General features: G+C 56.4%; 1 protein-coding gene across 1 annotated transcript; it reads right to left on the minus strand.

The window, feature by feature from the left end:
- Positions 1–371: 371 nt before the first annotated feature.
- On the minus strand, positions 372–5,432 carry ZNF703 (zinc finger protein 703). Its single transcript, XM_082715521.1, has 2 exons — positions 4,308–5,432; positions 372–3,290 (listed from the first exon to the last, which is right to left on the minus strand). The coding sequence occupies exons 1-2, from the start codon at positions 4,548–4,550 to the stop codon at positions 1,761–1,763; spliced, it is 1,773 nt and encodes a 590-aa protein (XP_082571647.1). The 5' UTR covers positions 4,551–5,432; the 3' UTR covers positions 372–1,760.
- Positions 5,433–12,007: the final 6,575 nt, after the last annotated feature.

A 12,007-nucleotide genomic window follows, 5' to 3' on the forward strand; every position in this document is an offset into this window, starting at 1 on the left:
GAGCCCCGCGCCCTGGTTCCTTTCTCAGACCCTAGTACCTCTAGGCCCAGAGGAAAAACCGCATTTACACACTCCCTCCACCCTGTCCCCAGGAAATGTCAAGGACTTCGGAGGGAGCCTAGGAGCTAAATAACCGTTGGGGGGGAAAAACCATAAAGGCGGTTTTATGTTATTTGTAATGCGTTGGCAGAAGTTTTGTGTTTTTTTCCTACCCCCATCCCCAACCCCCTTCTTGAGGAAGGCATTAAACTCGACCTTGAACGGAAATCTCAGAAGGAAACCATAAGGTATTTAAACAAGAATAAAAGAAGGACATCTCAGGTGTCTGGAAATGGGACAGTGGGTAGGCAAGAGAGAAAGACACCACGGTGTGAATATAGCCAAGTATTCCATTTATTAACAAAATAAGTCTTACCAAGGGAGAGCTCTATCCATCCCAAACAGGCCCCACAGCCCCCCCGCACTGCTGCACAAGACCAGGAGGGAGGGAAGGTGTGGGGAGAAGACCCAGGGGTCAGAGTCTTCCATCCCAGTCACTGAGGAAGCCCACGGAAGCCGACGGCCAACTTTGGGGATTCTGTTGGGTCAGGCCTGGGAGGGGGTGATGGGGCTACTGTGATCCGTGTACTCCCGGGCTCCCTAACTGTCCCCCAATGGAGCTACCGAGGTTGTACTGCCCTCTGATATTGCCACTGGTCTGCTTTGGAGGGATCTAGCAAGAATCACTGACCATACCCTTACCACCAGGGGACCACTGCCCCCCGCCCAAAGGAGAATAAAACAGGACTACCAATGCACTTTGCAAAATATTAAGAGCAAAGTTTCACCAGCAGGGCCTCCTAGGACTTTTAACTGAGTGAGAGAAGCCCTACAGGTCCCCCACCAGCAGGCAGTGTGACTACCGGGTGTTTGGGGCCATGAGAAGTCTGGAAGGTAGAAAGGCTGTCAGAGGCCGCTTGGGTCTCTCACAGGGGAGCCTGCTGGTGGGGTCAGGGCTCTTAGTGCTTACAGCAAGACAGAGGAGCAAGGCTCTAATTTTGGGGGCCAGGGTGCAGACCAAGGACCCCAGAAGAAGAGGGTTGCAGGGGACGAGTCACAGAGCAGAGTTCTGGGTCAACAGAACACAAGACCTCTTGCCACCAAGGCAGATCCCTGCATCCCCGCAAACGAGTTACAAAAAATATCTCCTCTCTGTTAATTGTACAAAGGATAAAACAGAATCTCAAATGTAAGGAAACAAGAAGAAATGAAGGGGAAAGAGGGGGAAAAGAGAAGGGGGAAATGTAGTCTTAACGGTTAGGAAGCATGCAAGAAACTCCCCAGGAAGGGAAAACAAATAGAAGAACCCCAGAACCCCAACTCTCCCTCCTCCCCCTAAAACCAAACCAATCAAAAAAAGAAAGAAAAAAAAAGAAAAAGAAAAAGGAAAAAAAGAACCTTACATCTAAGAAAAAGAACAAAAATAAAGGAAGAGGGGTGGGAAACATGTAGTTACTTGTGTGATTAATATTATTATTTGGGGAACACAGACTTTTTGCATACCATTGACTCGTGTGGGCCGTTAATGCACTTATATTCCCAGCTTGTAAGCTAACATTATAGTAAATAAATACACAGTCCGGTGGGGAGGGTCTGGGCCGGGGGGGATCCTGGCAGGGACAAGCAGAAGTGGAGGTTGCGGTGGCGGCGGTGAGGGGGGAACAGGGTTGGGGGGGGTAGGGAGAAAGGAGAAGAGGGTTGGGTAGGAGCAAGAGCTGTAGTTACTGGTATCCCAGTGCGGAGGCTGAGGCTAGTCTCTGTCCGTACAGCGCATACGGTGAGTAGTAGGGTCCGGCTGTGGGGAGGGAGGGCACGGCCAGGCCCCCGGCTGTGGATAAGTGGCTCTTGCCATAGGGGTGGTACCGGCTTAGCCCCAAAGTGTGTGGACTCCGCAATGACAGCGACCCGGGGCTTCCCGGGGCGGTGGGCGGGGGGAGGTGCAGGTGGCAGGAGGCTGCCGCTGCGGCGGCTGCGGCGGCGCTTCCCAGGCCCGAAGCCCCGGGGTAGGCGGCCAGAAGTTTCTCCGCGCCCGGCAGGGCCGTGTGAGTCCGTAGGTGGCTGAGCAGCTCCTCCGAGGTGGCGAAGCGCTTGTCACACGGCCCGCTGGCCGCCACCCAGTTGCAGCTGTGCGGCAGCGGTTCGTTCTGCAGCATGAAGCCGTAGGTGTAGAGCGGGTGGCCGGGAAGCGCGGCCTGGGCGGCGCTGGACGAGAGCGCAGCGGGCTGCAGCGGGTGCCCGGGGTATACCAGCGGGTATCCCCCCGCCTTCAGGCTGGGCCCTGCCGGGTCATGCGCGCTGCAAGTGGAGCAGCTGGAGCCGCCGAGGTGCGAGGCGCTGTGGTAACCTCCCAGGCAGTAGGGGTCGCGGCATAATCCCTGCAGGAACGAGGGCGGGGAGGCCCCGGTGAGCGGGCTGGAGCTGGGGGGCTTGCCCGGTGGCAGGCCCAGGCCCCCCGACAGCTGGCCTCCCACGAGGCCGGACTTGCTAGGATCCAGGCCAGGCACGAACTGGGACGGGTAGCCGGCGTAAGCGCCCACGATGGAGCCGTGGTAGCCGATGCTGGAGGGTGGCAGCGGGAACACGGAGTGGCCCGGTTTGTAGGGGGACACCGGCGCCACGTGGCCGGCCCCCACCAGCGCCGAGGGCGGCTCGGACTTGCGCCCGGAGGCCCCAGCCTCCGCGCCACCCCCATGGGCGCTGGGCTCCCCACCGCTGCCTCGGCTCACCGCCGCAGCCTCCGGGCTGGGCTTGGGCTCCTGGTCTTTCTTGTCCAGGTCCCCGCCGCCACCCCCACCGCCGTTCTTGCAGTCAGAGTGGTGCGGGGAGCCGCCCCGGGAGCCACCAGGCGACGACGACGACGACGCAGAGACCGGCGCTCCATGCGGGGGAAAGGGCGTGCAGGCGGCGCTGGGGACCCTGAAGCCCGCCTTGTCTCCCGGAGACAGGGAGGATGAGGAAGAGGTGGAGGACACCGAGGAGGATCCGCTGTCTTTACGGGAGTCGGCGCCGCCGGTGCCCTTGGAGTAGGGCTTGAAGCTGGACTTGTCCTCTGCAGGGGAGTCCCCCAGCTGCTTGAGGGCCGCAGACGCGGAGGCAGCTCCCGCGGCGGTGCGGCCAGGGTCCTTTTCGGCTCCCAGCCCGTTGGCCGCCGCTGCTACCGAGTTGAGCTTGGACGAGGGCGGTGGGTCCGGCTTGCCGATCTGCGAGCAAGTCTGGGCCAGCAGCGCCAATGGACTCTTCTTGGCGTCCAGCTGTGGGAGACAGCGGCAACGGAAGGGAGAAGGGGGTGAGACCACCAAACCGACGGAGCAAGCGGGGTGTCTGGGGAGCCGGGTGGGCACGGGGTCTCCCGGCGGCGGTACGACGGGGCGGGAAGGCCTGGGGGAGAGGGTCTGAGAGCAAGGCCCTCAGAGAGCAAGGCGGGAGGGGCGGCGCAGTAGTGTGGAACTGCGCTCGCAGAGCCGGAGTGGGATCCCTCATTCCACTGGGTCCCAGAGTGCGGCACAGGCCTGGGCAAATGGGGCAGTGGAAGCTGTCCACCAGAGGCCGCCGCGGGTGCAGGTGACCGGTCTGGAGTCGGGGCTGGGGGAGGGGCTGTGATCGCCCCCCTACCTTCTAATCTCCCCCTCCCCTGTGTCCAGGAGAAAACTTATTACTTCAGTTTGGGGAACTTCGCTTGGGACGGGTTTCTGGCGGTGGCGCCGCGAGGTAGGAGCCGGGAGAAACGCATTCGAAAGCCAGGGCGGCCGCGGGCGCTCTCCTAGTGGCCCCTCCCCCCCGGGGAGGGCACCCAGGGCGGTGGGAGGAAGAAAGACCTGGGATCGGGAGTGCCGGGGCGTAGAGCGCTCTAACCCGATGGGACAGAGGCGGAGTGGGACGGGGGCGATCCGAACTCAAAGAGCCCACACCGGTGTGTGTGTTGGGGGGCGGGGGCAAGAAAGGCCCAGGAGAGATCGTCTCTCGTCTGGAAACTGGGTGTCAGAGGAAAAGTAAAGGACCCGGTGGAGACTCCCAAGAGCAAACCCAATCCGAGAGAAAACACGTAGTTCCGAAAGGCGAGTGTGGAAGGCGAACCTTCCACGGAAAAGCCTGAGGAGAACCCGGTGGTCTCCGATCCCTGTTCCCTCGGTTCCTCCTCACCCGGTCCACCGGCGCGGCCAGACCTGGGCGTCGCACCGAGCCCCGGGACGCAGGGAGTGGGGCCGCGGGCCCGGCAGTGGTGGGCGGAATGGGGCCGGCGCTGGGCGGGCAGCGACCAGGAGACTGACCTCAATGGGGCTGACGGGAGTGGAGGACAGCGGCTGCAGGTACTCCGGGTGCAGGAGGTGGCCGGTGTGAGCGCTCAGCATCTTCAGGACCCTGATAGGGAGCCGGTTCGCCTGGCGCAGGGGGTCCGCCGGGGGCAAGAGGGACACCGCCGCCGGCACCGCCGGCCTCTTCCCACCGCCGCCGCTGCCGCTGCCGCTGCTTTCGGGTGTCCTTGGGTTAGATCCAGCGGGCGAATCGCTCATTTGGAGGAGGCAGCGCCACTGGGGGGGCGGGGAGGGAGGGGGAGCACCGGGGAGGCGAGCTCCCGGGGCGGGTGGGCTCGCTCCGCAGCGTCGAGCGCGGTGCAGCAGTCGCTGCGCCTCCACCCCTCCTCCACCGACGCCGCCGCCGCCGCCGCCGCTAGTCCCGGCGAGCAACACAAAAACCTTCGCCTTCTCGGAGCCGCACGTCAAATAGCCGCGATCGGCAGCCACACTTCAAAGGGATCGCCGCGCCCGCCCAATCGCAGCTCTCGCCGGGACCCCGGGGCGGGGAGAGCGGCGGGCGGAGGCCGGCGCCGCCGGTGGGAGGGGAGAGCCTTAAAGGGGCCTCGCCCGCGCGCCGCCGCCGCCTCGGCCTCCACCACCCGCCGTACTCCTCCCCTCCCCCCAGCTGGGCCGCCCTTGCCCCGGGGTCCCATAGAGGACGGGACTTGTCCCGGACCCTAGGCTCCGCGCCCTATCCCCCGCTGGCTTTCCTCTCTCCCCTCTCATTTCACGCCGCCGGAGGTGGTGCTGGCCGGGTCAGTCACCCGCCAGCCGAGTGTGCCTGGGGTGGGGCGGATGGGGGGGGTAGGGGCGCAAGGCGCTGGCTCTACTGCTGCGGAGTCCCAGCCTCTCCTGGAGGCCGCCTGGGGGCGGGCCACGCCTCCAGAGCGCCAACCTAGCTCGGGCCCTGCTCCGGCTCTGCTCCCGCGCAGCTCCGGCTCTGCTCCCGTCCAGCTCTCTTTCCCTAATTGGCTTCTCCCTGGTGTGCTCACGTGGAAGCGCCCGAGCCTTGGAGGCGTCCACGGCTCTCGGGACGCGGCGTCGCCGCTCCAACTATTTTGAGCCTGTTCTGTCCGAAGCCTGCAAGTTTGAGGACTCCCTTCCGGGGTGAGATGGTCGCGACGTAGCGCGGTGTCCCAAGCTGTGCCCACCGCCCGGATGCGCCTGGCGCGCGCTGCCTGCGCATTGATTTATAGGTTCGGTCTTGGGTGTGTTTCAGGTTTCTTACAGTGTCTGTTTAGAGGAGCGCGGTTGCCTCCCTGCAGCGCGCCTTTGAGGGGGGCGTAGCCAGGATCACTGGAGAGGCCAGTATATCCGGGCGCGGGGGTTGGGGGGAATCTCTACGTGCTGCGCGTGGATACAAACTCCAGAGATGCGCCTTTCCATTCCCATCTTTTCTTCTGGTGGGGGGAAATGCACTAGCTTTTGCCAGGGAAATTTTGGAATAAAAACTTTTGTTAAAAACAACAATACCCCCCCTCCCCCCCGCCTCACACACACACACCTTTTAGATTAAGTGTGTATTGCCGGTTGCGCGCTTGGCAGAGATTTTACATAGTCATAAGTACTGACATTAAAGTTCCCGGGTGGCGGATCGTCAGGTGAAGCTGGTCCTTTGTGCGCCGGCCTCTAGGGAGACCACTTTTCCATGCTCTCAGCGGCCAGTGGAGGCGCGCTGGTGTCATTGCCTGCCTCCCAGTACCACTTTCCCAGACCCAATCCATCACACTGATTGTCAGGCCTGTCACTTGGGGCCTATTGCTCCGGGACTACCCATCCCTGACTCTGCCGCGTTGATCTACGCCTTGAAACAACATGAGAACCCGAGATGGGGATAGGTGATTTCAAAGGGGTTCTCCAAACGGAAAGAAATAACCATCACGGAAATAACAAATAGCAATCCCGTACATTTATCATGCTCACTAAAGGAGACAGCAGGCACCATTCCCAGGCCATATCAATCATACACTAAACTAAATGTACTCCCTGCATCTTTGCTGTTTTTTTTGGGTACTATGCATAGACCTCTTAGAAATTACACAGGCTCTGCCTACCCCAGTTTTAATCCTGGTAAAGCCAGGTTGAAACCAATGCTAAGGGATGACAGGGGGGCTGGGAGGTGTCTTCCATATTGCAGCAAGAGGGGTACAAGAGAGGGGGTAATCCCATCTATGTGGTGGTCTCTATGCCCCTCCTTCTCGTGCCAGCCTCCGTGCTTTCTGACTTTGCTGCTACTGCCAGCACCACATTTGAAAGTCCATTGCAGGGCTCCTGCGAGCTACAAGCCTATTTGGCCTTGGGGAAATTGCTTCCTAGACAGAGAACAGAAGAAAGCCTTACGGACTGGGAAAGTGTGGGCCTCTATAGGCACCCTGGAGAAGGACTAGCCGGGAAGAGAGCAGACCCAAGAGGCAGAGAGAGATGAAAGACTCCTTCTTGATTATTGTAACCAGCCCAGCTGTGAGAGCCAACCAAAAAAATCCTTCCAGGACCCAAGCAGATGTGTGTTAGGGATGATTAATGGGAAATCAGCTGGGAACAAAGAGGAGGGGAGAGAGAAGAGGAATTTGGAAGGAAAAGAGGGGTAGGAGGCAACAGAGAGGAGAGAGGGGAGATGAAGAGAGGGTGACAGAATATTTAGAGGAAAAGAGAAGAAAAAGGTAATGAATGATTGAAAGAAAAGGAGAAAGGAGGGGGTGATGGTAGAATGGGCAGGCTCTGGGTAGAAGGTAAGCAATTTGCCTCCGTAGTATTATATTGTCCTTACACACACACACACACCCACTCACCCACCCACACACCCACATTCTTAGCTCACAGCAGTGATCACCGATAGGAACAGTGGAAGCCTTGACTGCACTGAGGCCAGAACAGGCCTCTTTCCTCTCTCCTGGAAAGTGCCAGCAAGGGAATGGGACACCTTTCCTTTCAGGGTGCTGGTGAGAGCAGCAGCGCTCTTCTGGCTGAATCCATCCAATGGCTTTAGGAGAAAAGATGGGATACCAGACTTAGCCAGGCCAGAGGCCTGATTCAACCACGACTAGAAGACGATTACAATTGCTATTCGACATTCACTTGGCTGAAGCGCTAACCTATAGAGTCCTAACTGGGGCCCTCCTCCCCGTGGCGCAGAGCAAGGTCAGTGTTCAGAGGAATGGCTTGCCACCTGGGAGAGAATAAGGATCAGTATTCAGCTGGGCCTTATTTACTGCAGGTTAGTGGCGCGCAGCGCATGGCCCTGTAGGGATGAGGTTGAAAAGCCCACGCAAGATGTTGTACAGGGCATACGGCCCATGGCCTGGCCTTGCAGAAAAGTGGCAGATATGGGGCGCCTGGGTGTCTCAGCGGTTAAGTATCTGCCTTCAGCTCAGGTCAGGGTCCCAGGGTCCTAGGATTGAGCCCCGCATCCGGCTCCCTGCTCTGTGGGGAGCCTGCGTCTTCCTCTTCCTCTGCCTGTTGCTCTTCCTGCTTGTGCTCTCTCTCTCTCTCTCTCAAATAAATAAATAAATAAAAAGAAAAGTGGCAGATGTGTGGTTAAGGAGCCTCCCTCTCTCTAGGACCTGCTCAGCTTGCTCTGGGTGCAAGCAGCCCCATTAAGACAGGACAGAGTGGAGGCTGCTGGGGGATGCCCTGTGCCATTCCATGTGTCAGACACTCCACAAGCCTTAGGTGTTCTTCTCTCCCGTTTCCAGCTGAAGAGAGTGAGGCTGGAGAGGTTAGTCCCTTCCCCAAGTCCTTGACTGGTGAGTGGTGGAGTGGTTGCATGGAATCAGATCTCTCAGAACCAGGCCTTTGAACCATGCTGTTCCGGTGGGTCTGGGCCCAGACAAGTCAACCTCCCTTCCCTTTTCCCCATGTGTGAGGTATAAGAATGACCTCCAAGGGTCAGGAGGCTGGAAGCAGACAATGTGTGTTCACATGTTCAGCCCTTGGTGCAAGGGGAGTCCCAGGTCAGTGAGGGCTGTGATACGTGCATCCTGCATCCGTGGGGCTGGCGTCCCAAGACCAGTCATGGCAGTAACAGCGTCCGGAGCCACTCAGCACTGGGGACCGCCCACCCTCAAGACCCAATCTGTCGGGGCGCCTGGGTGGCTCAGTGGGTTAGGCCGCTGCCTTCGGCTCAGGTCATGATCTCAGGGTCCTGGGATCGAGTCCCGCATCGGGCTCTCTGTTCAGCAGGGAGCCTGCTTCCCTCTCTCTCTCTCTCTCTGCCTGCCTCTCCGACTACTTGTGATTTCTCTCTGTCAAATAAATAAATAAAATCTAAAAAAAAAAAAAAGACCCAATCTGTCCCCAGATTCCACCAGAAATGAGAGTATCCCTCCCCCCAGCCTCCAGTCAAAATGAGTCTCTTTAAAAAAAATGCCCCCCCAATCCCCCCAAGCCCGCCGGAAAATCCTTTAGGAAATGCTGAATATTTATAGGTTTTTTTTTCACTACTTGCATTTACATAAAATTCGCCACCCAGGAGAAAATGCCTGAGTCAGGCTGAGAGCTGGAGGTGGTGAATTTGTTGTGTGGGGTTAATGTGGAGTTTTCAGTCCTCGCAGAAGCAGAATTGCCTGAATGATCGCCTCTCTCTGCATAACACTCAAACCCTAATGGCAACAACATGAAATAATATCTCACTGGGTAACTATTTACTTTTTTTTTTTTTTTTTTTTTTTTTTTTTTTTACAAGCTATAAGAACTCTGAAAAGTCTGCCTTACAGAGAACTTGGTTTTCCTCCCTGGCGCTTAATATCTTTCAGCGGCTGGCAATTACTGCCTTGGCCAGGAGCCCTGATTTAGAGCACCGCGCTCAGGGCCCTGGGAGGCCACTTCCTTTGCCTGCCCCATCCCTATCCCCAGCTTCAGACACAGCCCAGGGCCGGAAAGGGCCCGAGGGGCAAGAACAGCTAGCCTGGCAGGGAGCCTGCGCGACCAGCTCCCTCCTCTGCGCTCTCCCGTCATCCTGTGTCCTATAATTACACTTATCACTCAGTATCTGCCCTCCTTTGTTTACTTGTCCATTGCTCCCATTGGACTGTGACTGCTTCTCATTGTCCGCTGCCTCTTTGTATTCTTAACCGCTTAGCAATAGCTTCCCGGGAGCCAGGGCCAAGAGCCAAGCACCGCGCTGCAAGCACTTTCCGCTTAATCCTAATCCTTACAGAAGCTTGCAGAGATGGGTCCTCTCTTACCCCATTTCGTGGCCAAGGACGTGGCAGTTCAGTCACTTGCCCAAAGTCCCAGCTCCTGAGACGTGGGCCTGGGATGTGAATCTAGGCCGTCTGAGTGTCGTAAGTAAATGTTTGTTGCTGAATAAAGGAGAATTTTACCTGTTGGGTGCTGTTTGTTTATGTCTCATCTCACTGGCATCCCAAGAAGGTTCAAGGTGGATAACTTGGTGTTTTTCAAAAACGTCAACTGTATAAACATATGAAAGGATCGTTCCCCAAATCTGTGTCTCCGTGTTCATCCTTCCTCCAACCCCTCCACCTGCCCCCCCATGCACCCCGCCCCCCCCCCCCCCCCCGCAGCAATTTTCTGAGTTATTTTGGGCAGGTGTTTTCATCCCTTTGGACACTGGGAGTTTTATGGGGGAGCCTGAAGTCACAGAGTGAATTGCTGGCCGAGCCCCCCCACCCAACCCCATTCTCCTATCAGGGTCCATTGCAGTGTAGAGGGGAGGTAACTCCTTTTGATAAAAGAGGAATTAACTACTTTTCCTCCCTCTAGAATTTCCTTTGGAGATGTGATGGGAAGGAATGGACGAAAGGAAATGCAGGCAGGAGCTTATCTTCAAGCCCTGGTGTTTGATCCCGGTCCTTGAGCAGGGTGCTTTGAAGAAGTGGTTTCATTTATCTCCTATCAGCCCCAGGGAGATAGGAGAGCTGGCCTGGGAGAGCTGTGGGAGTCCCTGTGCTTCCGATGCTCTTCCCCTCTCCTCTGCCCTGCCCCTTACGCCCCATACATCAGCCTCAGCCCTGGGTATTACCCCTTGACTTCATCGTTCCTTTGGGCCTTCAAATTCTTTAGGCATTCCTCTTCAATTGCAAATACTGCTGGGAGGAATCCTATGTTAATAGTCAGCCAGTGCCTCAGTTATGATTAGCAGACACGGAGAGTGTCACCCAGGGCGATAATAACATTTCCTGATCACTTAGTGTGTGCCAGACGCTGTTCTGAGCTCCTTGCATGTGATAACTAATTTAGGTGGGCACCTATCGTGCCTGTGTGAAAGGTGAGGTGCCTCTGAGGCCCAGAGCTGTGAAGTAACTTGTCCAAGGTACATAGCTAGAACTTGGCAGAAGCAGGATTCGAACCCAACTAATTGTTTCCTGAGCCAGTCAACTGTGTGCAGGACTGAGGGAGCTCTAGCTGTGAGAAACTGTAAACAAATGACTTAAATTGTTTTCCAGAGCACTGGTCTTCTCAATCAGGATTTCCCTTTCATCCCTAGGAAGGACAAGATGGTGGAGAAGAAGTGGAGGCAGAGGAAGAAGTGAGGGGAACATTCATTTAATTAATGAAACTGGATTGAATTAATTCATTCAATGACTGTTTTATTGACCACTTGGTAGGCACAGGCCTGAGGTGATCCCAAGGTGGGTGAGGACCAGAGCAAGCCAGCAGGCACATTCCACAGCTGCTGAAAGGCAGGGCAGCCCTTTATTCCTTTGAAGTGAAGGATCTGTGTGCTTCTTTTGCAGATCAAAAAAAAAAAAAAAAAAAAAGTCAGGAGGGCTAAACTTTAATTCTGCTTAGTGGCCTGTAGAATAGTTACCCACTGTTCTTAAGTGCATTTACTCAAAGTCAAATTGAGATCCACTAACATTTACTGAGCACCCTGTTGGCGTCAGTATAAACCATGGGCGGTGTGTTCAGGCTCTGTCTCTCCTTTAGGTATAGGGGAGTCCTGAAGGAGAGCGAAGGTCCTTGAAAGGGAAGGGGGGACCTTGTCTGCCCCCACGTCCTGCCCCTATACACTGAGCTTCCACGAGCTGGAACCTGTGTGCACCCCAGTCGCTCCAGAAGACCTCCCTTGGTAAGGGGCAGACTGAGAATGGAGTTTCTCTGATTCCCCCCTCCTGGCAGGTAAGCCTTTAAACTTGCCAAAAGCACACACCTCTCTGGGCTGGGCTTGCCACGGGCTGGCCTGTGCTGCTTCAGACTCATTTCAACGCAGCTGATTAGAGAAAAAGGGGAGAGCTGCTCCGGCAGTGGCTCAGTGATCACTGGTTGTATTCGATGAAACCAAATTCCAAGATGTCAGAACAATTTCAAGGAGTGTTTGTTTCCGTGGCTTTCTGCCAGCCTCTGCTCCGAGAAGGAAACCGAAAAGGCCAGGTCCCCACCGAGTCCTTGGCCAGCCAGAAGTATCCAACTCTAGCTGTCCATTCAGAGTGGGGATTTACGTAATGAACTGCCTCTGAACGTGCTTTAAATTACTTTTTATTTTGTTGAAAAATTGTATTCATTTATTTATGACAAAGTGCATTCCCATGGCGCCAAATTCCAAAGCTATGAGAATGTACAGTGAAAATACCTCCCTCCTGCCAGCTCGTTTCTCTCCCCAGTGCACTGGGGCTGTGAGTTTATGGCCCATCTTTCCAGAGATCTTTCATATATATATTAGCATATACGTGTATATTCTTTCTTCCTTTGATACACAGATGGTGACGTATTAA

The sequence above is a fragment of the Mustela nivalis genome (assembly GCF_964662115.1).
Source record: "Mustela nivalis genome assembly, chromosome: 20".
In the NCBI taxonomy this organism is placed as follows: Eukaryota; Metazoa; Chordata; class Mammalia; order Carnivora; family Mustelidae; genus Mustela; species Mustela nivalis.

What these genes read in the sequence shown, in the direction of transcription:
- ZNF703 (XM_082715521.1), bottom strand. Translation starts at nt 4,550, where the DNA reads ATGAGCGATTCGCCCGCTGGATCTAACCCAAGGACACCCGAAAGCAGC. An exon ending in CTCCCGTCAGCCCCATTGAG is followed by an intron (nt 3,291 to 4,307) that starts GTCAGTCTCCTG and finishes TGTCTCCCACAG; the next exon opens with CTGGACGCCAAGAAGAGTCC.